The sequence below is a fragment of the Priapulus caudatus genome, unplaced genomic scaffold (genome assembly GCF_000485595.1).
Source record: "Priapulus caudatus unplaced genomic scaffold, Priapulus_caudatus-5.0.1 Scaffold92, whole genome shotgun sequence".
Classification (NCBI taxonomy): Eukaryota; Metazoa; Priapulida; class Priapulimorpha; order Priapulimorphida; family Priapulidae; genus Priapulus; species Priapulus caudatus.
This window is the reverse complement of record NW_014577153.1, coordinates 1-26,098: the sequence shown is the minus strand read 5'-3', so window position 1 is coordinate 26,098 and position 26,098 is coordinate 1. Positions and strand designations below refer to the sequence as shown.

The 26,098-nt window shown below is 42.1% G+C and overlaps 1 protein-coding gene across 1 annotated transcript in view; it reads right to left on the bottom strand.

The window, feature by feature from the left end:
• The window catches only part of LOC106804895 (protein CLEC16A-like), a 47,994-nt gene extending 22,657 nt beyond the window's left edge, over positions 1 to 25,337 (bottom strand). The window contains exons 1-18 of the mRNA XM_014806284.1: positions 25,135 to 25,337; positions 22,771 to 22,899; positions 20,344 to 20,477; positions 19,862 to 19,929; positions 19,493 to 19,573; positions 19,079 to 19,184; positions 17,057 to 17,125; positions 15,228 to 15,351; positions 14,821 to 14,903; positions 11,871 to 11,977; positions 11,548 to 11,598; positions 8,648 to 8,758; positions 8,249 to 8,402; positions 2,678 to 2,800; positions 2,075 to 2,238; positions 1,505 to 1,684; positions 917 to 1,087; positions 284 to 385 (exon numbers count right to left, since the gene is read on the bottom strand). Coding sequence (XP_014661770.1) covers positions 284 to 385; positions 917 to 1,087; positions 1,505 to 1,684; positions 2,075 to 2,238; positions 2,678 to 2,800; positions 8,249 to 8,402; positions 8,648 to 8,758; positions 11,548 to 11,598; positions 11,871 to 11,977; positions 14,821 to 14,903; positions 15,228 to 15,351; positions 17,057 to 17,125; positions 19,079 to 19,184; positions 19,493 to 19,573; positions 19,862 to 19,929; positions 20,344 to 20,477; positions 22,771 to 22,899; positions 25,135 to 25,211 — 2,034 coding nt within the window. The 5' untranslated portion in view covers positions 25,212 to 25,337. The remainder of the gene's footprint in view (positions 1 to 283; positions 386 to 916; positions 1,088 to 1,504; positions 1,685 to 2,074; positions 2,239 to 2,677; positions 2,801 to 8,248; positions 8,403 to 8,647; positions 8,759 to 11,547; positions 11,599 to 11,870; positions 11,978 to 14,820; positions 14,904 to 15,227; positions 15,352 to 17,056; positions 17,126 to 19,078; positions 19,185 to 19,492; positions 19,574 to 19,861; positions 19,930 to 20,343; positions 20,478 to 22,770; positions 22,900 to 25,134) is intronic.
• Between the last annotated feature and the right edge of the window lie 761 nt (positions 25,338 to 26,098).

The following is a 26,098-nucleotide window of genomic DNA, read 5'->3' as shown; positions in this document are numbered from 1 at the left end:
AAAAGCCTACATGAACCTACTGTGAGCCTACTTGCAGTATGCAAACATCACGAAATGTTCTTATGGAGCCAGAAATGTTGAGAGACAGTGAGAGAGAAAGTCAGAGAAAGCTGCAAAAGTATGCGACAGCAGCACCTTAAACACCTTAGTCCAACTCAACATTGTAACGACGTAAAACTCTTTGATACATAACAAACAAATATATCATAAGAAAACAAAAACGGTTAGTATCTAACCCTGTATCTAGAGTAGAATTGCGTTGACTGTATTCGCGAATGCTTACTTGCAAGAAGCCGACGAACCTGGCTACACCCCAGCCTAGCCGCTTTGTGTCCGGCTCAACGAGAATCATCTGTATGATGTCGATCGCCAGGAACCGTCTCACCTAAACACAGATGCGGTGTGTTAAAGTGAGAACTTCTCATGTTTTTACCAACCGTTTCGACTGGTAATCCTTCCATAACATCAATTGTAGGCCAGTCTTTAAATTACTTTTAATTTTATTTACTTTTAATTTTCTCGATTTACTTGTGAGATGGTTTTAATGTATTGCAGCGCGTGCGTACATTCGCATGCGAGTGCCTGTCACGTAACCTACTTCACGCGAACATCATAAACACACTGTCTCCAATGTTGAATCCACAGGTACTTGTTGGGCCAGAAGGGAAAAAGTGGAAATGTGAAATTTCTGTAGTGTGTGATGAGTGAACAAAACACTACTAGAGGAACTTTGGAGATTTTTTATATTATCAGCATTCATAACTCGTTCATTTCTATAAATAATCTGTCTATTTATAATATTAAATATTTATTAATTTAAATAGATATATATATATAAATATACATTTTTTTTACTTTGTATAACTCATATAAGCTAGCTCATGACCCGCGATATCGACAGGTGCGACTGGCTCACCTTCTGGTTGTCGGCGGTCATGACGGTGCAGGCTATCAGATCGCTGTTGTTTAGGTCGAGCACACCGTTCGTGCTGATCATGCGCTCCGGCTTCGTGAGCGGCAGCTGCCGGTCCGTCTCGTGGCGCAGCGACAGTGAGAGCTCGCGCAGCAGGAAGAACACTCGGATTGCCTGCCGCAGCGAGAGAGAGAGATAGAGAGAGCAAAGACAGGCGTGAATGAATGGAAGCAGACATCGTCGCCTCACAGAGTAGCTGCACCTCTCGGCAGCCTGTCGGCTCCGCGGAGAGCACGACATGGGTGGAGCTGCTCTCAGAGTCTAACCTAACAACGATGCTTTCATCAAAACAACTTCCTCACGCTCCTTGGTAGGGGTGGGGCTGCTGGGGGGTCACCCACCCGCCTCGCTCGCTCCACCTCTCCGCAGGGCAGGTGACGAGGCAATGGAGCGAGTGAGGAGGGCGGGGCTGCTGGTGGGCGGGGCTGCTGGGGGGTCACCCACCCGCCTCGCTCGCTCCACCTCTCCGCAGGGCAGGTGACGAGGCAATAGAGCGAGTGAGGAGGGCGGGGCTGCTGGGGGGTCACCTACCCGCCGCGCTCGCTCCACCTCTCCGCAGGGCAGGCGCTTCGTGAACTCGATGCCTGTCATCGGCGTGCCGGTAGGGGTGAGCAGGATGTTGTGGTCCATCGTGAGGTACTCAACGTTCAGCGGTTGACTCTTCAGCTGGCGGTACTCGTCCTCGAACATGTCCAGGAATATCTCCTCTCCCTACGCGCCAACGACACAGCATTAGTACATCGATTCTAACACGGCTTGTGGAGCCGCACCAACTACGCTACGTCTACAACACGCCGAGATCTTATCTTTGAGCTAATATATAGCTAATAATATCTTTGAGCTAAAAAAAATCAATTGACAAAGATACCTGAAACTGTATAATGCAGCTTAAGCAGGAGCTATACGGAAAAATTAGTCATTTTATTCTTTCTGATGCAAGTAATTATTTTTCGTGATAAGTCGATATTTCATCTCAACCACATTAACTAAAATGTCCAATTAGAAACGTGGTTCTTTTTAAACTTTCAGCTTCCTCTTTAACTATCCGTCAGCAATTCATTATCGAAAACCCGCTTTACGCAACCATTTTGGACGCACTACCTTGTAGAAATTCCTGATCTGTAGGATAGACTCCTCCCTGGCTGACTCGATCCATGCCATGTGACTATCCTGTATGAAGCAGGGACTCTGATCCGATTGCGTGTGGAGCAGCTGCTTCAGTAGGAGGATGCATAATTCCAAGGTTGCCAGTCTAACCTTGCTTCCTGTAATGAGAAGAATGTTTTCCCACAATCACAGGCTATTTTACAAGTGAAGGGGTAAAGCAGGTAAGACATAATCAGGGACCACGTAACAGAGAGACAGGGTACGATACAACATGGGACTAAGTAATAAGAAAACAGGGTATGACACAACATGGGACTAAGTGACAAGCAGACAGGGTATGACACAACATAGCACTAAGTGATGAGAAAACAGGGTATGACACAACATGGGACTAAGTGACAAGCAGACAGGGTATGACACAACATGGGACTAAGTGATAAGAAAACAGGGTATGACACAACATGGGACTAAGTGACAAGCAGATAGGGTATGACACAACATGGAACTAAGTGGCAAGCAGACAGGGTATGACACAACATGGGACTAAGTGACAAGCAGACAGGGCATGAAACAACAGTAGTTGTCGTGGCAATGTACCGTTCTTGCAGCTCAGCATGATGACCTTGACGAGTCGCTCGATGAGGTTGACATTGTACAGGTACTTGCTGGCAGAGCGTTCTGTCGGCATCATAACCGAATCCATCAACTCCTGATTAATGCCTGCGGAGAGCGAGATGTCTAACTCTAATGCTAGATGCAGAAATCTACGGCAAGTTTTATCCGAGCTCGTTTAATGCTGTTTAACATTGTGCTGTACTCGCACTCCCGATGCGTTACAACAAGAATTTAAATATTCTTTAATATCAGTAAATAATTCACGAATTTCTAAATATGCTCTTGCTTCAATTTTCTAGATTACTATGACTAGAAGCTGGTTTACAGGCTATTATGTGATGTAGATTGGTATGGTGAAAGCATCTAGATGACACAACTGTTATATGCTATGCACATGCACATTCCATGAAGCACTATCTATGCAGCTAGAATCTCTCTCGAGTAAGGGAACACTTGCTTCTGCACAAAAGCTGCTAACACTGGTGCACACTACGAAAAGCTCACTATGGAAACAAGTGCCGCAGAGCGACAGCGCTCAACTGACGTGTACTGTAGCCAGCTATTCTTCTGATAAACTCGCCCCTGGGGAAGGGACGGGTGAAGGGGGCTCTAATAGCAAAAGCAGTTCAGTCCTTTGTTAAGAGTCAACAAATCCATGTTTAACCCTCCTCTTGAGGGTCAAAAGATTATCAGACACTTACTCTTCGCACGTCAGTGGAAAGCACATTTCATGGTCCTTTCAATAAAGCCATAAAAATGCTAGGTCACTGCTAAAACAAAAAAGTTTTCCAATCGCTCCGTCAGACCATGTCCTCAGAAAATGTCTAAAATCTGCCCTGTGCCCCATTGACCTTTGACCCGTGACCTCCAATTTCGGCACAGTGATGGCTTTTCCTACCATGCGATGCGACGCAGGCTATTAACTGGGCAAATGTAAATATGCCGTCTACCACTAAAAACTACAGTCGACCCTCGCCAAGTCGAATCCAACGCGAACTGGGGCTGAGGTCGACTGTCAGTAAATTTAGGCATTTGGCGCCTGTTAATGGCCTCGCTGTGATTTCTAGCGACAACTTACCCCCTGGACAATTACCCCCGGACAATTACCCACCAGGACAATTACCCACCAGGGACAAATTACCCACCCCAGAACAAATTACCCACCCGCGACAATTACCACAGGACAATACCCAGCAGGACAATACCCGCCAGCGACCATTCCCCCCCGCGACAATACCCACCAAGACAATTACCCACCTAACCTTTCCAATAAGGGCAAAAATTCCCCCTTCCGTAAAATTTGTCCCGCTACAATACATAATGTATGTCTGGAAAAGAGCAGAAAGCCTACCCATGTGTTCAGAGAACAGCGGCGTCGATAATTGTGGACGGAGAGCGGGAGTCGCCCCTTACCCCTCCTATAATGCGGAAATGTTGTTCCCCAAATGATCTTGCTCTTAGCCATGTACGTTATGTTATGCAAACTGCTTTTGTGCGGGGTGTGCGTATAATGTGGCTGGCTGGCCTGTGCCGTGGCGGGTGTGTGTTACTGTGAGCTGAATATACTGATTTACAAGAATTATTACAAGTGTAATACTTGTGTGAAGTTAGCGGGGGGGGCAATGCCCTCGAAAAATCATTTTTTATTTGATGCAAAATGCGCTGCAATTGTTGACGCAATTAATTTCTAAGGTCAATCTAATCTGCATTTTTTCCTAGCTTATTATTTCCTAGTAGGCAATGTGATATGTTACTCAGCCAACCTTTGAGCACATCGGCGAAATACATCACCTAGTTTACTGCCCGCAAAAAAATACGTACTTACATTGTCAAATTTCCTCCAGCCCCGTGATATATAAAATGCTTTGGTAAACGCGTCATGTAATCTGCCACTGTGGAAGTACTTGTATTATTTGCATAATGTTACATCCCTTCTTCACTTATGCAATAGTCTATTAACAATATTTAGACAGTTGCAGCCAAAAATGAAACAATGCGCATTCTGAATGCTTGTGTAATTGAATAGAATTGTGCAATAAAGTTTCAAAATCATAGAACTTCAATAGCGGGCTATCGGAAAAATGCTCGCCAAATAAGACAAAATCATCGGCAGATCAGCGAATGTTGAAGTTGAAATTATGAAATCATCGAAGTTGGTTCCGTTAGATGAATCATCATTACTGCTACGGCTGTGTGGTGTGTGGGGGGCGGGCGGCTTTAGGGTAATTGTCCCTGGGCGGTAATTGTCCCTGGTGCGGTAATTGGTCGGATGGGTAATCGTCACCGGGGGGCGTAATTGTCCTTGGTGCGTAACTTGGTCGGGGGGTAATTGTCCGGTGGGTAATTGTCCACGTTTGCGTAGTTGTCCGGATACGGTCGTAGTGCTACATGTCATTGTGTTGATATTGACGTTTTCAATTACACTGTCACGCTAGTGTTGCCTTCATCGCAATGTAGTGTAACTGTTATGTCAGAATTACACAGCAGGCCGCGCATCGCTTGACTGCGCACGTGCCCTGCTTGGCACTGCAGCGGCATTGATTGCCAGTAGAGGGGGAGGGGGCCGAGTGCACGGCTTGTTTCAGTCGCGTGGCGCGCGCTTAGGGCATTTTCATTTATCTTAACATGTTCGTAACAAACAAAGAAGCCTCCGACTTCGAACTTGCTGTGATCGGATTAATGCAGGCTTCGAAACAATTGGACTAGAATCGGTGCTCGAGATAGGCGAAATTCGACTGGGTGAATTTTCGACTTGGACAAGCACTTTGATTAAAGTAAAAAACACTCGGAAAGATCGAACTTTTGTGGAGCTTCGACCTTGGCGATATTTATTCGACCTTGTGCCGACGTTCGGACGTTAGGCGAGCGCTCACTGTATGTAAAATTTACAAGCCCTACATATAATCCTCTGCAATGACTTCCGTTTTAGTTCGACATAATTATGGGCATCACACGTAGCATTCTCTATATTGTTCACTTGGGATGGCTATTAAGACGTCGCATAGGTTTTGCAGCCTTCCCGTAATAACAAACCACAAAACCAAAAATATGTAAACATAGATGCTGCCGCCTCAGCGAATACGAATGTGTAGAAAAAGCATTTAACATTTAAATGCTTTACACACTAGTTGACTGATTTTATTGTAATGTATTTATTAAATAATCAAAATCGAGCTATTATTAGAAAAAGGTTAGATGCAAGTTCTTTTGATCTAATTTTCGCCACAATTCTTCTAAGTTTAGGCTACCAGTACACAGATAATCAAAATGTAGCATACTAGTACATACTTGTAGTCAGGAGAAATAAGCGATACCACCGCAGCTGATGTGAGGATTTTCATCCTGAAATGCAAATTTAAAACACCACAATGAACAAACGTTTTGATCTTGGCCACACGCCACACACGCACAGTAAGCGTGCACGCACACACGCAAGACCCAAAATTTAGGCAAACCCATGAGCATTTCCAATCTTACCAATCTTACAGTATTATATACAAGAAATGCTGCTTATCCATCATATACTCTCCTACCGATCCCCTGACACTTGCCATGCACCAGGACGCAGCCTGCCATCTCTGACAGATGACCTCACGATTACCATGACGACAACACGACATACCGTGCCGTGCGAGTATTTGCGCCTCTTTGTAGGGAGTAGACGGCTAAAGTGAATCAGCAGTCGATTCAGTAGGTCGGTCAGTTAGACAGGTCGTTCAAGGGCGACGATCCTGCAACATTGAGCAGCACAGTCATATCCAACAAATGCTTAATTATTTTTGAGATTATAACAAGTGCCGCAGAGCCGACATGGCTAATCTGGTGTCTGGTACTTCTGCTTGAATAAATTTCATTTGTGCAATAGCAAGCGTCTTATACATTAAAAGTCTTCATATATTCCTCGTTCGACGTTTCGTAGCCAATTCGAACAAATATATCCAGCTACACTTTCGCACCCACCTAATCTCTATGAAGCTAATTCTTTGATAACAAGAAACAATAACAACAATGTGAAATACAAGTTAATGAATGACATTGCACGCTTGACATAAAAGATTTCAACATATGAGCATGATCTCCAAGTTTAATTATAAGGGGGCGGGGGGTCACTGTTCTTCTCCCCCACCTCCTCCCCACTGCCGTCCCACCTCCCTCCCTCCCACTGCGTCCCACTTCACTCCCCTTGCTAGGAGTTATTATTTATTCGCTTTAACAAATGTTACATGAGAATAAAATCTTAATTTAAACTAGCCTATAGTGTGCCCGCGAGATGGCGGTGCAAGTATAATGTCAATAATCAAAAGATTGGTAGCGCCCTTCTTGATACACCTAACTAGGCTGCCCTGGCGGAGTTGCTGTAAATCCTACAGGCAAAATCCTGTTATTCATGGATGGATGCGGCTCGGAGCGCGAGAGAGTGGTGGGGGCGAGAGTGGGGGGGCAGGCGAGGCTCTAATAGCAAAAAGCAGGGTGCCGCGATGCCGCGTGCAAGTGTCATCAATAATCAAAGATGGCATCACCCTTCGTGCGGATTAACCTCCACTCCAGTGAGTGCTGAAATCCAAGTACATTCAGGCAGGCGATAATTTCGCTCAGCCTGTGAGTTAAGCACCATGTGCCAATGCAGCGGTTGGCAGGCCCAACAATTATGATTAGGAGAGAGTGCCAGGCCCCGGGCTGCCCCCCGTGTTTTTGCCTTACCCACGCGGATTCACTGATTAAGCCTTCAGGGTGCTATAGACAGGACTGCGGGCTTTAGAACAATTAATATGATTAAGCGAGCGTAACCTTGTTCAACAAACTTTGCCTTTGCAATTAAACTGTGCGCAACTGTCTAGCCTCACATTCACAACAGGTATGGCTATGTCCCGGATGTGTAAATACTGTGTAAACATTCGAAGGTATTAGTTTTGTAAGACTGCTTAGGTTTGCTGGAGAAATGTTATGAAAGTAGCAATACAAATGAGTTGTACTGAATTTTTGCATCATAGATGCGCTCACAGTAGCTATATCTATGCATTTTGCTGCGAGAACATGCCGTTTTAAACAGGGGTCGAGTGTTGATTTTTAGGGAAGAGCAAGTGTTGCCCTCAGGGCAACCATGTTCTTCAGAGAAGGCTTATCAAGGCTACTTTTTGACAACACTTTTTTATGTGGCACTAAGAGGGCTACACCCACCATTAAATTTTTGAGAAGGACACGGAGGCAAAGCACATCAATTACCAACAGGGATTTATTGCATGGATTAAGTCCAATTTCAGGACCACAACAGCGATTAGGTAAAATACCTACAGCATTGCCGTCACTGCTCTGATGAAGTATGAAGTCTCGTTAGAAGATTTCTCATGCACCGTGAGCCAGTACACTCGACCAGGTAACATGGCTATGGCTATCTACTATGGCTTAACCATACATTCACGTAGGTGAGGACTACGCTCGCACTAGAGCCAAGAAATGGTCACGTACTGCAAGACCTGTACGCAAGAACACATTCACATCTTTAGTGTCACAGCCACCTCGGGCTAGTAACATGTGAAAGCAGGTGGCGCCTACCTGGTGGCGGCGACTGCAGTGCTTCCTCAGAGTTCTCTATCGGTGGATCGTCATCAGGGCTGTTCGCCTCCTGGCCGTCGCCCGTCTGCCGCGTGCTGATCTCCAACGACTGCTCAAGTGTTTCATTCGGGGGAGCAAATCCTCGCACCACCATCTGCAAGCATGCGTGCTACCCTCACAGCTAATGATGCATAGTAATCTCTATGTTTTCTTCTCACAAGTTAGCTTCTTCGGGTCAAGTCGGAAAAGATAGACCCGCACCGATACAAAAATATCTACAAGTAACATCTTCCCACCTTTATGCAGATAACCATAGTTAAAACACTGGGAAGAAAACGGAGAAACGTAGAGAGAATGGGAGAGAGAGGGATGGGGAGGATGGTTGTTGTCTCTGCTCACCCGTTTCGATGGGCTGCCATTCGACTCATTCGCAGCATCGAATATGTCACCATTAAAGACGATTCCAGCCAGCTGTCGCACCAGTGGGGCGTGATTAATGATAAGAAAAACCTAAAGAGAGGCAGAGCATCTGTATCAGTAAATGATGCAGCAAATGCTTAATAGACATTTTCATCGAGGCTCGGACACTCATGTCTGTAATATCAAGCAATCCCACGTGATATCAGGCAGATTTTGAGAGGCAGCGCAAAGCGTAGGTAGGTAGCCGTGACGACTCAGAGACACAATTTGATCTCTCAAGCTTGACTGCGAACGTTCACGTAAAGTCTGAGCGAAAAGATATAGCCGTTTTCATAATCCAAACTCATACCATGAACCACTGCCACTGCATATTCGGCTAGATAACAACCTGCAAGCTTATTTTGCTCACATTATATATTCACGATCATGCACTGTAAAACAACTGAAGCTAGAGTTCAATTCTTATCATATAAGTAATTAACTATTGTATATGCTTGAGGATTACTATCATGCTTCTATTTTCACGGTGGCCTGGAACACAACAGGTATTAAATCACTATAACCGGCGTAAATATCGAGCTGCGATGCACAAGGCCATTAACTGGGCAAATGTAAATATGCCGTCTACCACTAAAAACTACAGTCGACCCTCGCCAAGTCGAATCCAACGCGAACTGGGGCTGAGGTCGACTGTCAGTAAATTTAGGCATTTGGCGCCTGTTAATGGCCTCGCTGTGATTTCTAGCGACAACTTACCCCCTGGACAATTACCCCCGGACAATTACCCACCAGGACAATTACCCACCAGGGACAAATTACCCACCCCAGAACAAATTACCCACCCGCGACAATTACCACAGGACAATACCCAGCAGGACAATACCCGCCAGCGACCATTCCCCCCCGCGACAATACCCACCAAGACAATTACCCACCTAACCTTTCCAATAAGGGCAAAAATTCCCCCTTCCGTAAAATTTGTCCCGCTACAATACATAATGTATGTCTGGAAAAGAGCAGAAAGCCTACCCATGTGTTCAGAGAACAGCGGCGTCGATAATTGTGGACGGAGAGCGGGAGTCGCCCCTTACCCCTCCTATAATGCGGAAATGTTGTTCCCCAAATGATCTTGCTCTTAGCCATGTACGTTATGTTATGCAAACTGCTTTTGTGCGGGGTGTGCGTATAATGTGGCTGGCTGGCCTGTGCCGTGGCGGGTGTGTGTTACTGTGAGCTGAATATACTGATTTACAAGAATTATTACAAGTGTAATACTTGTGTGAAGTTAGCGGGGGGGGCAATGCCCTCGAAAAATCATTTTTTATTTGATGCAAAATGCGCTGCAATTGTTGACGCAATTAATTTCTAAGGTCAATCTAATCTGCATTTTTTCCTAGCTTATTATTTCCTAGTAGGCAATGTGATATGTTACTCAGCCAACCTTTGAGCACATCGGCGAAATACATCACCTAGTTTACTGCCCGCAAAAAAATACGTACTTACATTGTCAAATTTCCTCCAGCCCCGTGATATATAAAATGCTTTGGTAAACGCGTCATGTAATCTGCCACTGTGGAAGTACTTGTATTATTTGCATAATGTTACATCCCTTCTTCACTTATGCAATAGTCTATTAACAATATTTAGACAGTTGCAGCCAAAAATGAAACAATGCGCATTCTGAATGCTTGTGTAATTGAATAGAATTGTGCAATAAAGTTTCAAAATCATAGAACTTCAATAGCGGGCTATCGGAAAAATGCTCGCAAATAAGACAAAATATCGGCAGTATCAGCGAATGTTGAAGTTGAAATTATGAAATCATGAAGTTGGTCCGTTAGATGAATCATCATTACTGTACGGTGTGTGGTGTGTGGGGGGCGGGCGGCTTTAGGGTAATTGTCCTGGTGGGTAATTGTCCGGTGGGTAATCGTCCGGGTGGGTAATTGTCCTGGTGGGTAATTGTCCGGGGGGTAATTGTCCGGTGGGTAATTGTCCAGTGGGTAGTTGTCCGGATACGGTCGTGTGTACATGTATTGTGTTGATATTGACGTTTTCAATTACACTTCACGCTAGTGTTGCCTTCATCGCAATGTGTGTTATGTCAGAATTACACAGCAGGCCGCGCATCGTTGCTGCGCACGTGCCTGCTGGCTGAGCGGCATTGATTGAAGTACGAGGGGGAGGGGGCGAGTGCACAGCTTGTTTCAGTCGCGTGGCGGCGTAGGGCATTTTCATTTACTGTACATGTTCGTAAAAACAAAGAGCCTCCGACTTCGACTTGTGTGATGGAATTAATGCAGGTTTGAAACAATTGGGACTAGAATTCTTCTTCGAGATAGCCGAAATTCGACTTGTGAATTTCGACTTGGACAAAGATTTATTAAAGTAAAAACATCGGGAAAGATCGGGACTTTTGTGGAGCTTCGACTTGGCCGATTATTCGACTTGTGCGATGTCGACTTGTGCGAGGTCAACTGTATGTAAATTTACAAAGCATTACATATAACCCTCTGCAATGACTTCCCGTAGTTCGACATAATTTATGGCATACACGTAGGCATTCTCATATTGTTCACTGGGATGGTATTAAACGTCGCATATTTTTTGCAGCTCCCGTAATACAAACCACAAACCAAAAATATGTAAACATAGATTGCTGCGCCCAGGTAATACGGAATGTGTAAAAAAGATTTAACATTTAAATGTTTTACACACTAGTTTGACTGTTTTTATTGTAATGTATTTATTAATAATCAAAATGAGCTATTATTAGGAAAAGGGTTAAATGCAAGTTCTTTTGTAATTTTTCGCCACAATTTTTCAAATTTAGGCTACCAGTACACAGATAATCAAAATGTAGCATTACTAGTACATACTTGAGTCAGGAGAAATAGCGATACCACCGAGCTGATGTGAGGATTTTCATCCTGAAATGCAAATTAAACCACAATGAACAAACGTTTTTGATTTGCACACGCACACACGCACATAAGCGTGCACGCACGCACACACATACCTACACATGTACCCAAAATTTAGGCAACCCATGACATTCCAATCTTACCAGCAGTATTATATACAAGAAATGCTGTTTCCCATCATATACTCTCCTACCGATCCCCTGACCTGCCATGACCAGACGAGCCTGCCATCTCTGACAGATGACCTCACGATTACCATGACGACAACACCGACATACCGTGCCGTGCGAGTATTTGCGCCTCTTTGTCAGGGAGTAGACGTAAAGTGGAATCAGCAGTCGATTCAGTAGGTGGTCAGTTAGACAGTCGTTAAGGGCGACGATCCCTGCAACATGAGCACACATTCATATCAACAAATGCTTATATTTTGAGATTATAACAAGTGCCGCAGAGCGACAGGGCTCATCTGGTGTCTGGTGTTCTGCTGATAAATTCATTTGTGCATAGCAAGACGTCTTATACATAAGTCTTCTATATTCTCGTTTGACTTTCGTAGCCAATTCGAACAAATATATCAGCTACACTTTCGCACCCACCTAATCTCTATGAGCTAATTCTGATAACAAGAACAATAATAACAATTGAAATACAAGTGAATGAATGACATTGACGTTGACATAAAAGATTTCAACATATGAGCATGGATCTCCAAGTTTAATTAAAGGGGGCGGGGGTCCTTCTCTCCCACCTCCCTCCCTACTGCGTCCCACCTCCCTCCCTCCCCACTGCGTCCCACTTCACTCCCCTTGCTATTAGTTATTATTTATTCGTTTAACAAAGTTACATGAGAATAAAATCTAATTTAAACTAGGCCTATAGTTGCCGCGAGATGGCGCGTGCAAGTATAATCAATAATCAAAGATGGTATCGCCCTTCTTGAGATACCCTAACTAGCTCCCTGGGGAGTTGCTGAAATCCTACAGGCTAAAATCCTGTTATCATGGATATGCGTCGAGCGCGAGAGTAGTGGTGGGGGGAGAGTGGGGGGAGGGGGCTCTAATAGCAAAAGCAGTTGCCGCGATGGCGCGTGCAAGTGTCATCAATAATCAAAGATGGCATCACCCTTCGTGCGTGATAACCTCACTCCATTGAGTTGCTGAAATCCAAGTACATTCAGGCAGGCGATAATTTCGCTCAGCTGTGAGTTAACACATGTGCAATGCAGGTTGGCAGGCAACAATTATGATTAGAAGAGTGCCAGCCCCGGGCTGCCCCGTGTTTTTGCCTACCCACGCGAGCATTCACTGATTCAGCCTTCAGGGTGCTATAGACAGACTGCTTTAGAAAATAATATGATTTAAGGAGCGTAAACCTTGTTCAACAAACCTTTGCCTTTGCAATTAAACTGTGCAACTGTAGCCTCAACATTCCACCACAGGGTTATGGCCTGCCTACATAGATAGCAAAAGCAGTTGCCGTCCTTTGCTCTTAACAGTCACAAATCAATGTTTAACCCTCCTCTTGAGGGTCAAAAGGTTATCCGACACTTACTCTTCGCATGTCAGCTGAAAGTACATTTCATGGTCCTTTCAATAAAGCCATAAAAATAGTAGGTCACCGCTGAAACAAAAAAGTTTTTCAAATGCTGCCGTCAGACCCATACGTCCTCAGATGTCTAAATCTGCCCTGCTGCCCCATTTGACCTTTGACCCCCAGCTTCGACATCCCAACTCGTTTTCGGATTACACCCCCCACGTCAAGACTTTCCCGTACATCGAGCCGTTTAGATTTGTGCTGCAATTCTGCATTTCCTCCCTATACCTTTTAGAGGGAATGTTCCCCCTTCTTTTACACCTCTTGACCTTTGACCCCCAGCTTCGACATCCCAACTCGTTTTCGAATTACCCCTCCACGTCCCGAATATCGTGACCGTACGTCGAGCCGTTTAGATTTGTGCCCAACTGTTGACGGACGCACGCACGCACGCACGCTCATGCAATTCTACAAGCTGCATCTGACTATGTCAGATGAGCTAAAAAGTATTACTTAACAATTAATACCAGCCCTCGACACTAACGGTTGTCCAATTGCCCGGGACAAGTGAAAGTCTATGTGGGACAAGTTATTCTCTTGGCTAGTTGCCCGATCGGACAACTAAAACATTTCCAGTTGTGTGAAATTCCTAACATCCTTTGAGGCAGGGCGCTATCGCACGACATTTCTCACGTTATATTTTCGAAAGTCGCCAAAAAAAAGCAGCCCACGACACCCGTGTCTGTGGCTGTGCACATCATGCCTGTGACGTACGTGCCTGCTGGCTGGGCGGCATTGATTAAAGTACGGGGGGGGGGGAGTGCACCGATTGTTTCAGTCACGTGGGGCATGTTCATTATATTACTGAATATGTAGGAGGGTGGGCACCGTTGGTATGAGAGAGTGACAGCAACTCTTTACTGCAATTGAGAAAAAAGCTGCAATCGGCACGCAAAAATAAACGTGTGAATTTCATTACGATTTTCTATGTATATACTGTAATATGATATGCACTGAACTAAAAATGTACCTTAAAGGCTCTAGATTGCAAGTAAATTTTGGACAAGTAAAACCAAATTTCGGACAAGTAAAAATTGCTTCTTGTTTCCTGACAGAACAACCAGATCTGAAAATAAGCGTCGAGGCCTGAATATTTTAAATTAATCTCTGATCCAAGTATATTGACATGTTAACGACAGCTTCAACAACTGTTCTAGATGCCGTTGAAAAGCTCAATGAAGACTTTTGTCTTGTCCCCACGTAACAGGTGACAAGTGCCAAAAAATGACACAATCGTTTCATTTCAGTCAAAGCAAACTTGTCAAATCAAATGCACACAGTGACATTGTTCCTCTCGGAACGCAAATAAATACGATTAAAATTTCATTAAAATTGAAGGGAAATGGCAGAATTCCCTATCACTAGCACTGCAATGAAACGATTCAGGATTAGACTGCAAAGACATTACACTTATATGCTATTGCTAACAGGGAATTTCTACTCGTACAACTTATACTAATTAGTACAAGGGCAACTTTTACGACAAATATTTGAAATGCACGGCATACGTCACTGAAATCACATATACGGCAAGTTGATGACAACAGGAGTAAGAGAATACCATAGATAATTTTATCATCTAACGCCAGTTGAAACAAATAGAAATGGTTTCACCAATTCAATGCATATACACACCAAGGTTCAGTATGTCGTTCATGTAGTGCATGTGATCTAGATGCTCAGCTACGAGGTCGCCTAGTCGATTCCTGCTGTTGTGCCTGCACATGATAACCCAGTGCTGGGTCACTTAATATGCACGAGAAGTGACAAGCTACTGAGAGCACACGAATCCCTAATTAATTACTTGTAATAACCTAATCCAGCAGTGCATTTGTGCACAAGGTATCAATGTATATCGTAAAGCTATAAACATAGGCAACAATATTTAACTATGATAATGAATTGATCAAAGGGACCAATGACCCTAGGGTTCCTTGCATATTTGCAGTTACAATAGGTTTAAATTACACTACATAAAAATTTGTTTTGTTCAATATTCATTAGAAATGTGTGTTAAAATGTGAGGGCAGGGAGGCGCTTACCCTGCGTCGTTTCTTACGCAGCTATCCAGCTCAAGGATGTGGCTGCCGATGAACCAGACGAGGTTGAAGAAGTAAGGAGCTGCGGTCTTATCCTTGATAAACTTCAGCATCGACTTGTCATCCACTGCAGGCAGGGAGGGTTACAAACAAGAGTATATTAATAATATATATATATATATATATATATATATTCATTTACATGGAGCACATATTGAAATGTATACTAACATAAATTTTGTTTGTCATGCAGTTTGTTAAGCCTAAACTGCATATATTCAGCCAGTTTAACTTGGTTAACTTGGTGCTTCCTGTTGTTGTGGCAACTTTGTGTAAATAAAGATCAATTATTAGAGAATAATGATAGAAGCTACAACATGGTTTTCATATTTTAGCCTTGTATTCTCTAACAATTCATCCCATCTTAAAGTCACTATCTATGTATTGTACATGCACATCGACATAAATTTAGTTATCACAATCACGAGTGACATGCATCTATGACCAAGAAAGGGTAAACTCTAAATTCTAAAACTACTCATATGACGCCTACACTAGCTACGTAGTGAGTATTGTTTGTGTTCTGTTTCTGTCAATCTACGAGTAAATCACTTCATAACAACTGAAATAATAAGAAACCACAGCCTCCCCACGTTCTTCAAGTGAACTGTAACCATGGTTACAATAAAACATAATCTGCCAGTATTGTTAGTGTGGCACTTATATTGTTCAGGGAACAAGACAAGTGTCAAAAAAGGCAGTTACAATAGTAACACATACAATGTAATCAAGACACTTAGTTCGGCCAGAATTTTTATTTGCGGTTGCACACACGCTAGTATCAAGCCGCGGTTATGCTTCTGATGACAACATGGTGTGATTCGTATGATTGACGGAATCACGGCTGCACGCTAGGGTAGAACAAATCGCTCTTGACAAAAGCAATTTTGCGACAGTTATGGCTTTTCTCAGCATGACACTATATACACAATACCAAAACGGGTCAAGCCATTTCCATTTGTGCTGCAATTACGCATTTCCTCCTATACCTTGAGTTAAGGGGGAATATCCCCCTCCTTCCCCCTTGCTAACCTTTGATCTTAGACCCCCCTGATTTGACATCTCAATGTCATTTCAGATTGCCCCTACGTCCTGAATATCAACACCCTACATCAAGCCATTTAAATTTGTGCCCATATTATTGACGGATGGACGGATGCTCATGCCATTCTTCAAGCTGGATCTGACCGTGTCAGATGAGCTAAAAACGATAATCAAGTGACATTTTTAACATTTTCCCAACAGATGAAAAAGTGCGTTCCGATTTAAGTTATATTTGTTTTATTTCAAAGCCAAATTTTAACAGTTTATGTTGAGCGCTATTTTTAAAAATTATTGAAAGAACAACCCGTCTATATGTCTGCCTGCCTGTGTCTGTCTGTCTGTCTGTCTACCTGCTGTCTGTCTGCCTCCCTGCCTGCCTGCTTGATTGTCTAGCTTTTCTCTCTCCCTATATGTCTACTTTATCTATAGATCTACATTCAGACATGTGAGTCTCATGCTATTCACATGCATATCATTTTTCTCAACAGTAATAAATAAATGAAAACAAACTACACAGCGACAGATAAGCAAATCAATTTGAAGCAAGTACCTGCAAAAGCTTCTGAGTATCCAAAAACAATAAGATTTTTTCTTGTCTCTGGCAAACTGGGATTCTATAGGCAACCCTAGCCCGAGCATTAGTGCAAGATGGTGCTACCTGTATGAAAGGTGGACTATAGCCGTGCCGACCTCCTAAATGGGTTGCCGTAAACAGGAAATCAACTTACTGTGTGTATGGCAATTCTGGGTATCAGATTTAAGACACCAGCACTGGTCATTGGCGTCGTGTGAAAGTTCTAAACAGGAAGAAACAACAAAATCGGCAAACGCCCAGACATGCAGTGTTTTAGTGTGTGAAATGGTTATGAGAGAGCAGCTACAGAAACTATTTCGAAAGAATGTTAATAAAGTGTTGATCAACGTTTAAAGTGTTTAGTGTAGGCACAGGATGCCTCCAAACCTGCTCATGTAAACTTTTTGTCCATTTCAAGAAGACACGAAAAGGTAACATTGGAATTATGCACACACGCATGATAGAACACTTGTACAATACTGCACATTTACCTACTGCCATTAGTTACAAAATTGATCAAAATCGTGCTTTAGCAAAATGCAAACTGCGTACATATGTATAACAAACACAAGCACGCACGCATGTGCACACGCATGTGCACACGCATGCGTGCACGAGCATACATGTGTGTATGTCTCTTTATATGCACACATTTCAAAAATTGATGCTTGAAAGAACATAGTAAAGTTAAAAAGGTAGATTCCCATCACCACACATGCACCAAGTTAGAACCAACCATCACACCTCATGCAACGATGATTATTACTGCTATGAACTTTACCCGGAACATACAACACATTATATATATGAATAGAGCATACAGACACCCACGCACACACAGAGAAACACTCTCTTGCTGTGCTGTCATTGCTACTCTCATAGTGGTCTTCTCTTTGCTAAGCCAAGACTTCTGCACACAGTAGGTTCCCATTTATGAACACTGTAACGCTGAGGCTGATCACCAACATATCAATCATGAATGCACTGACACCTGAGGAAAAGCACAAAACCTACCACAAGCTTTACCCTACCACATCAATGGGAATATTTGACTTCCCATCACCAGAACCAGTGGGAGATATTGAGGGGGTAGACCTTCAGAGGGGGTAGTTGGTGCAGCACATGACCTGGTATACAGGGATGGCTGTTGTAATGGGTGATGTAGTGTGAGGGAGTGGTTGGTGCAGTGAGTGATGTAGCATGCGCGGTTGGTTGTTATATTGGTTGGTGTAGTTTGAGGGGGTGGTTGTTACAGTGTGTGGTGTAGTGTGCAGGGGTGGTTGTTATAGTTGGTGGTGTAGTGTCAGGGGTTGTTGTTGTAGTGGGTGGTGTAGTGTGAGGGGTGGCTTTTGCAATAAGTTAGGTATTGAGGGGGTGGTTGTTGCAGTGGCTGATGTAGTGTGAGAGGTGGCTATTGTAGTGGGAGATGTAATGTAAATGGGTAATTGCTGCAGGGGGTGATGTCACAAGGGGGCGTTTGCTGGATTAGGTGACGTAGTGTGTGGGGGTGGTTGATCCAGCAGTGTTGCCGTAAGGTCGTGGTTGATGTTGTGTAGGCATAGGTCACCAGGGGCAGATCCAGGTTTTTTGAAAAGGGGTGTCCAGGAAGAAATAAAGGGCACTTTATCCTGCTTACTTTTTCTGGTGTTTTAAAAAGCTGCCGAAGGCCGGGGGGGGTTTGGGGGACCTCCCCCAAGATTTTTTTTAAAAATTGGTGCATTCTGAGAGCATCTGAGCAGTAATTTTGATGTCTAGAATGCAAAAATTTATCAGATCCGGTCCTCCGGACGCCTGCGGACCCCTCTTTGCCCATTTCTAGGTTTTTATAATGAATTTACATATATAAGTAAATCTTTATCAGAAAAACTAGCATTAAACAAGATTTTTTATGGAGAAAATATAAGAGAAGTGTGTGTGTGTGTGCGCGCATGCATGCGTGCGTGCGTGCATGTGTGTATGCTTTTTCCCCTTTTTTTGTGGTAAAAAGGGGGAGGGTAGAGAGGGTCCAGACCCCTTCGACCTCCCCTCTGGATCCGCCCCTGGTCAGTCAGGAAGGATGAAGTAAGGTGGTGGTAGGGAGAGTGGGTGACCATAGTTAGGAGAGAGCTGGTGGTAATGGGAAGGTTGTGGGAGGGGCCTACACAGTAACGACAATGGAGTGGAGAGGCTAACCAACCTTTGTAGACATTGAGCGTTAGTGTTCGCACTGCATTCCTAACCATGATCTCACTATGGTTGAAGAACTTAATGCCCTCTGTGTACAACGGGAAGTCATTGGTATGCTGAAGCAAAAATGTGCTCGAATTAATCAGATGCTAAATTAGAACGAAACAGGTACAGACTCCTGATATAATCAATGCACCTGCAGTCTCTTGCATATATCTTACTCATCAGGATGGAATTTATACCTCACATATGACGTGATATTACATGTGACAAACACACATAACAGAATGTAATGGTCGAGTGCTTATAACATATACAAAAATTTATAATAAAATCTTTAAAACATTATACACGATACTTAGTAGATTCCAGACCAAAAGTTTCTCATGACATATACATTCTTTAACGCTGGTAAAACACTTACTTCATTATAGAAGAAATGAACAGTGTGTGTGTTGAGCTTCAGGGACAGGGTCTTCAGGAATGATATATAGTAAGCCATGATCTGGAAAAGATGTTTAACTGTAAACATCTCGTGATCTGTTTACAGCCAGACTATTATACATTGTTTAATAAAGGCTAAATATATGCCACAATTTGAAATGGAAAATCGGTGAAAACGCAGGAATATACATCTCAAACTCCTTAGAGATTATTTACTCCTGATATAATGTATATATATATATAATTATGTACAATTTTGTTGCATGATTTTGATATTTTGATGGGTGGGTTTGCAGCAAAAAAGAGATTATCTATAGCTGGTAGTGCTACATTTCACATCCACACGCACCTCTTCATCAGAGAAGTCAAACTTGTGCACAATAATTGAATTAATATGGTTGTTCGACAGCAAGTAATCTGAAACAAATAGACAACAAACCATGAATGTGGTGACAGCCAATAAATCATTTATATTCATTCCAGGGTGCCTAGTGAAGGACTTCTGACATCTATTCCATCTTATGCAGATAAGGTTTTATTCAAAGTTAGTTACTGCAAGAGTCTAGTTGACGCTTCTTATATGTATGTTGGCATTATCTTGTTTTAACTCAACTTCAGATCCTAGTTCTCAAGAACGTGTATTCGAAAAATTATCCACCTTTTATAACACAATGACAGTTGCTGGCCTATTCACCAAGATTTATAGGCAAACATTGCCCAATCAAGGGTCCAACCGTCCAAGCCATATATACACTTAGGTGAAAGCCATGCAGTATTGCTCTGAAACAGATGGGAGATACAAGTGAGAACAGTGGAGTGCGGAAGACTCACACAACGATGTCTCATTGCTGATGTTTTCAAACAAGATGTTGAGAGTCTGGAGCAGTTGCACACACACGTATCGGCCGTATTTCTGTCGCATGATCTTCAGAAAGTATCCCAGCATGTTCTTCTCAAGGAAGAAACTAAAAGCAAAAAATTGTTGAATGGCACCATTTCATTATTAATAGAAAGCCATTCTGATTCATCAGCACATATATGTATAGATAATTTTCTTATTCACAATGATGCGGTGTTTGTATCAGCTATTGCAACAATAGACCTACTAAATTCTGAGTTTAGTTATGATTCCAGATCCCAGATCTCAGATGGAATACCTACCCCTAATATTCAGCACAAGGAGATATTTGTCCTCTCAATCTTGAAGCATTGCAAACCACTTGTACTGGCCATGGCCATCCATGATTCCAGTAACGCTTTTATGGTAACATCCCAGTTGGCCTACTTCCCATTTCATCTACTCTCAGTACGGGCAATATTCCCATTTCGTCTACTCTCAGAATGGGTAATAGTGCCATTTCGTCGTAGTATTGATATTACAACAAATACCAGGAGAAATTAGTGTGGATGCCACTCTGTCTAGTCTAAATATGTATGCTAATCAAAACCATAGATTACATTTATAAACGATTATTAGTGGACAAACTGATGGTAGACAAAATAGGAATGGGGTGGATTTTTAGTGTAGACGAATTGACAGTATGCGAAATGGGTGTAGACCAACTGGGAGTTTTGCTATATAGACGATATGGGAGTAGGCCAACCGGGAATAAACCTTTATAATTTCGGACATACAGCTCAACCACTACTGGAATGTCGCGTAATTATATCAAAACTTTCTGTGGAAATATCGTTCGCAAACTAATGAAACTATCTACAAGTCACATGCTCAAACGTCTACGTCACAGGTCTAGCTGTACGGACAGGCACACAACTTTCGTTTTGACCACAGACACCAACATTCAAACCAGGGGCAACAAAAACAAACAAACAAAATGTATATTTTTTAAACGCTTTGATTAGAGGATTTTTAGTGCATATGATAATGATTTACTAATTCAGATTGAAAGAAAATTATTACTCTTCTTTCGTCCAATCGTGCTTTCGTGCGGATGACCAATAAAAGAACAAATTTGCTAACCCGATATTTCAGCACCACTATATAAATCTTGGAATAATCCGAAGCTTATTGTGTGTGTGGAGACATTTGAGGTAGCTGATCAAGTAACATGACTTGTTGCTGTTGTTGTTGTTGTTGTTGTTGTTGTTGTTGTTGTTGTTGTTGTTGTTGTATGTGTGCATGTTGTTTACATGTGACAGCGAACGAGCTTGGCACTCGCCTGCTCGCCAATGTCGAGTGAAAATAATATCGGGCAAGTAAAAGCCAAAGCTGACTCGCCCATATTGGCGAGTAAAAACAATTGTCTAAAACTTTAATCAATTGTTGATTCCTTACGTTATATATCAAAACATTGATGAAAAACAGCGATTGTGAAGGGTGGCTATCGCACGGCATCCTCACTTTATATTATCAAAAGTCGCCCACAGTCAGCACAGCGTGGCTGTGTCTATGTGCCTGGGGCGGCATATTGATTGATGTACGGGGAGGGGGGGGGAGAGGGGAGCAGAGTGCAGGATTATTTAAAAGTCGCGTGGGGCATGTTCATTATATAGGGGTTGGGCACCGCTGGGATCAGAGAACGACAGCAAAATTCTTTCCTGGAATTGAGAAAAAAGCTGCAATTGGGAATGACACACAATGAGCGTGCTGGCACGCAAAAATAAACGTTGTGTGAATATCATTACGATTTTCCATGTATATATTGTAATATCAGGAGTGTATAATATCGATATAATATACAGATCTATCTATATATATCTATCTATTTATATAATATAGATCTCTATATTATACACTCCTGGTAATATGATATGCACTGAACCAAAAGAGGACCTTAACGGCTCATAGATTGCACAGGCACTTGGAGTTGGAACGTCTCAAAAAAGAAAGAAAAAGTAAACACAAAATATATTTACTACCAAACTCTTAATGTTTCTCTACTCTATTTCGCCTATTATTGCCAATAACTTGCTGTAAATGCCGTTCAAATGCTCATCTGCAACACACAAGTACACCGCACGCCCGCCCTGTGCACAAACAACATGAATAAGAGATGTTGTTATTAAGAGACTTGTGTCAGTTGTGAGAATTTGTGTGGTAACATAATTAGGTGCTGGAAATTTCATGAAATTTTTTGGCTGGAACGTAGAGATATATCTCCTCTATAATTAAAATGTGTGATTGATTCGATTCATTCGTCAATAAACATTTAATCTTCATTAGAGCAATACCTGTGCAAAAAGTGGAGAGTATCCTTAAAACCAAGTGTTGAGGGCTAGAAGCATGTATTTACTTACTCAAAAACACTGCTGTCATTTTGATCTCCCCAAATCAATATTTCAGCGATCTGTCGGAGAGTTTCGACAAGAAGTCCGCGATTCCCCTCATTTACGGTTTGAATCTTTGACAGGACATTGTACAGATACCTATAAATACAAAAATAAGAAAATTGGTCAGTTGTGTTACTACTAGTACTTTAAATACAGTTCAACTATTAATGTTTTAGATAATTAACCACTCATCCACTTAACATGATTGCCAGGTATATCTACTACCCACTATTGTGATTAAATATTCTAAAGACATTGCTTGGCAGTAAAGTTCGCCAAAGTCAACATTTGACGCGTACGTTAGAAACACAATTATAAACAGAGTAGTCAAGCCACCCTAACAACAATATCGAAGCAGATTGTGGTTTATCTTGTTCAGGCAAATAGCTAAAATATTATTAATAATAGTATTAGTAATATCATCTCTAAAGATAACCTAAAACTATGATAGTCTACTCTAGCTCCAAGAAACGGTCTTGCTAGGGTTAGAAAACCGTTTCAAACATTGGCTGCAGCTAAACACGTAGTTGTCATATTTGCCAATTATCGCAAAAAAGAAAACTTCACATGTGATATCCATCTTTTTGTAACCATCAGTGCGCTATGATGCGCTGAGTACTTACGGGGTTACAGCGACTATTTGTGACGAATGCAACCAAAATCATGTACTCGCCGCCACCATTTGTATCATTCCGACTGTGACTCAAATCCGCAATCGACCGAACAAGTTGTTTTTTGTTTTTTAATTAGTTTTGTCTTTAAGTTTTTAATTTTGTTTTCCACACATTTTTTGTAACTTGTGATTGTGTAACTTTCACATCTTTTTAAATGTGCTCATGCCTAAGTACTATAATTGTAGTATCAATAACTGCATCGCGGAGTCTTTTCCGTTTCGGGTTTTCCGTGTCTCAATTGTTGAGCATGTGCAGAGTAAACATGGCGGTTAAACAATTGTAAACAAAAGTTGATATGCTGTGAGAATTAGCAGAATATACTGTGAATTAAGAGATATATTCTAGTTTAGAAGAAGGACAACTGTGAGTTAACGTTCATATTTCAAACAAGGCAAGTCAAAGATGACAATAGAATAGTTTTATTTGAGATATACAGAGTTTTCCATCTAGATCTGCAGAGGTGATAGGTTTTTTGTATGGAAGGGTGTCAGGCTGTATAGACAATCGGTCGCACAGCCTGGTCTGACTCGCAGGCACTTGTAATTTCTCAATAAAAAAAAGAGGTAAATGTATTTACTACCAGTCTTAATGTTTCTCTACTCTATTTCGCCTATTATTGCCGATAATCATGTGTAAATGCCAGTCAAATGCTCATCTGCAACACACAAGTACACCGCACGCACGCCCTGTGCACAAACATTAAGAATAAGAGAGCATGCAGGTAGGAAAGCGTGATCGCAAAATTAGCTCGATGCTCGCTTCATTTCACACGATTACAGAACAAACACACAACTAATAGCCTCCATCTTGGTATCTATGTCAGTGTGACGTCATGCCCGCGTGCATTATGCTTGGCTTGGCGGGCCTCGGAATGAAGCTCGGAGGCAGACAGCAGCTCATCCCGGCATGCAATGCGCCGCATTACTCGTGTATAAACAAACATCTTGTCCCATTTACAAAATCTAGGAGTGGAATTTTCCCACATGATATATCTGGCTGGAGTAGGTAAGAACAAAGGACAGAGTTATAATTCGAACAAGTGAACATTTAGCTACACATAGATACCAAGATGGAAGCAGTTGGTTGTGTGTTTATTCTGTAATCGTGTGAAATGAAGCGAGCATCAAGTTAAATTTTGCAATCACGCTTTCCTACCTGCTCTCTTGTTCTTGTTGTTTGTGCACAGGGCGTGCGCGCGATGTACTTGTGTGTTGCAGATGAGCATTTGACCGACATTTACAGGTGATTATCGGCAATAATACTAATAGGCGAATTAGAGTAGAGAAACATTAAGACTTTGGAGTTTGGTAATAAATTAAATACATTTCGTGTTTATTTACCTTTTTTTCATTGAGACGTTCCAAGTGCCTGTGGTCGGGCTAAGAGTAACAGTAAGTCTACTCGTACTCGTTTTCTCTGTACTCGTATTCGTAACTCGTTCCAAGACAGCGAATTAATTTCTAATTAATATGACAGCATTGCATGTATTCAAAAAAGACGAACAACATTTACCGTAAAATGTTGACTACCAAAGGCAAGGGCATATTCTCGCCGATATCGATGATTTAGAGATTGATAATGATAGATGCGGAAGTGCTAGTGAGTCACTGAGTAGTGTGTATCACTGAACGCAAGCAAAGAACGTCGCATTACTTACTTCATGTGCTCCAATGAATGAGGGTTTTTTGGTTTCCATAACCCTGCTGGTAACCACCCTTTTGGTTTGGAAAACATTCCTGGCTACTGAAGTAGTTAAGACATCTATCGCTTCAAAATACTTCTTTAAAAAACCTATAATAACAAATTTGATTGCTTTCGAAAATGTGTTTACAACTTCTATCACTCTGCTAGAATCTTCTATCAAAATCAAACCACAGTAACGCCCTCTATCACGAATGCCATAAATAAACAAATGAACGTGTGCAACGCGATTGAATGTGCTAATGCGACCACTGATCTCTATAATAGAATCGAGATTATAGAGATCATATATAGAGATATATAATATATAGAGATATATATATCATATATAGAGATATTATAGAGATCAGTGATGCGACTGATCTCTATCACTAGGGGATATAAATCACTTCCATGCTCTGCTATCAATATCATTGATCTCTGTTTATTGATCATTGATCAGATTTGATCATTGATCATTGATCGATGTTATAGAGATCAGTGGCGCGTGTTCGTTCTCGAGATGACATTATTATTGTTATTATTATTAAATCTTTATTGCATGTAATTCAAATACAAATACATCATAAGGCAGTCTATTTCATGGAGAATAAATCTGATAAATGCAATAGTATTGGGCAGTTAAAATAATAATTTTTTTTGCTCGGGGGAGGGGGTTTGTGCGAACCCCCCGAACCCGGCTACGGGCCTGTGTATATGTATATGTATTGTATATATTGTATGTATATGTGTATGTATTGACTAAAGTATGATTGATCCAATGAGTGGCTTGGCTCAAGGCATCACGGCTCAGAGTATAACATACGTCTGTTACACATTTACTTCTTTTTTTTTTTTTACTTTTTTCAATGGGTGACTTGGTTGTCACGCATCTACATCATCATGGTTAAACTATAAACACTTTCATAACAGGGATAACT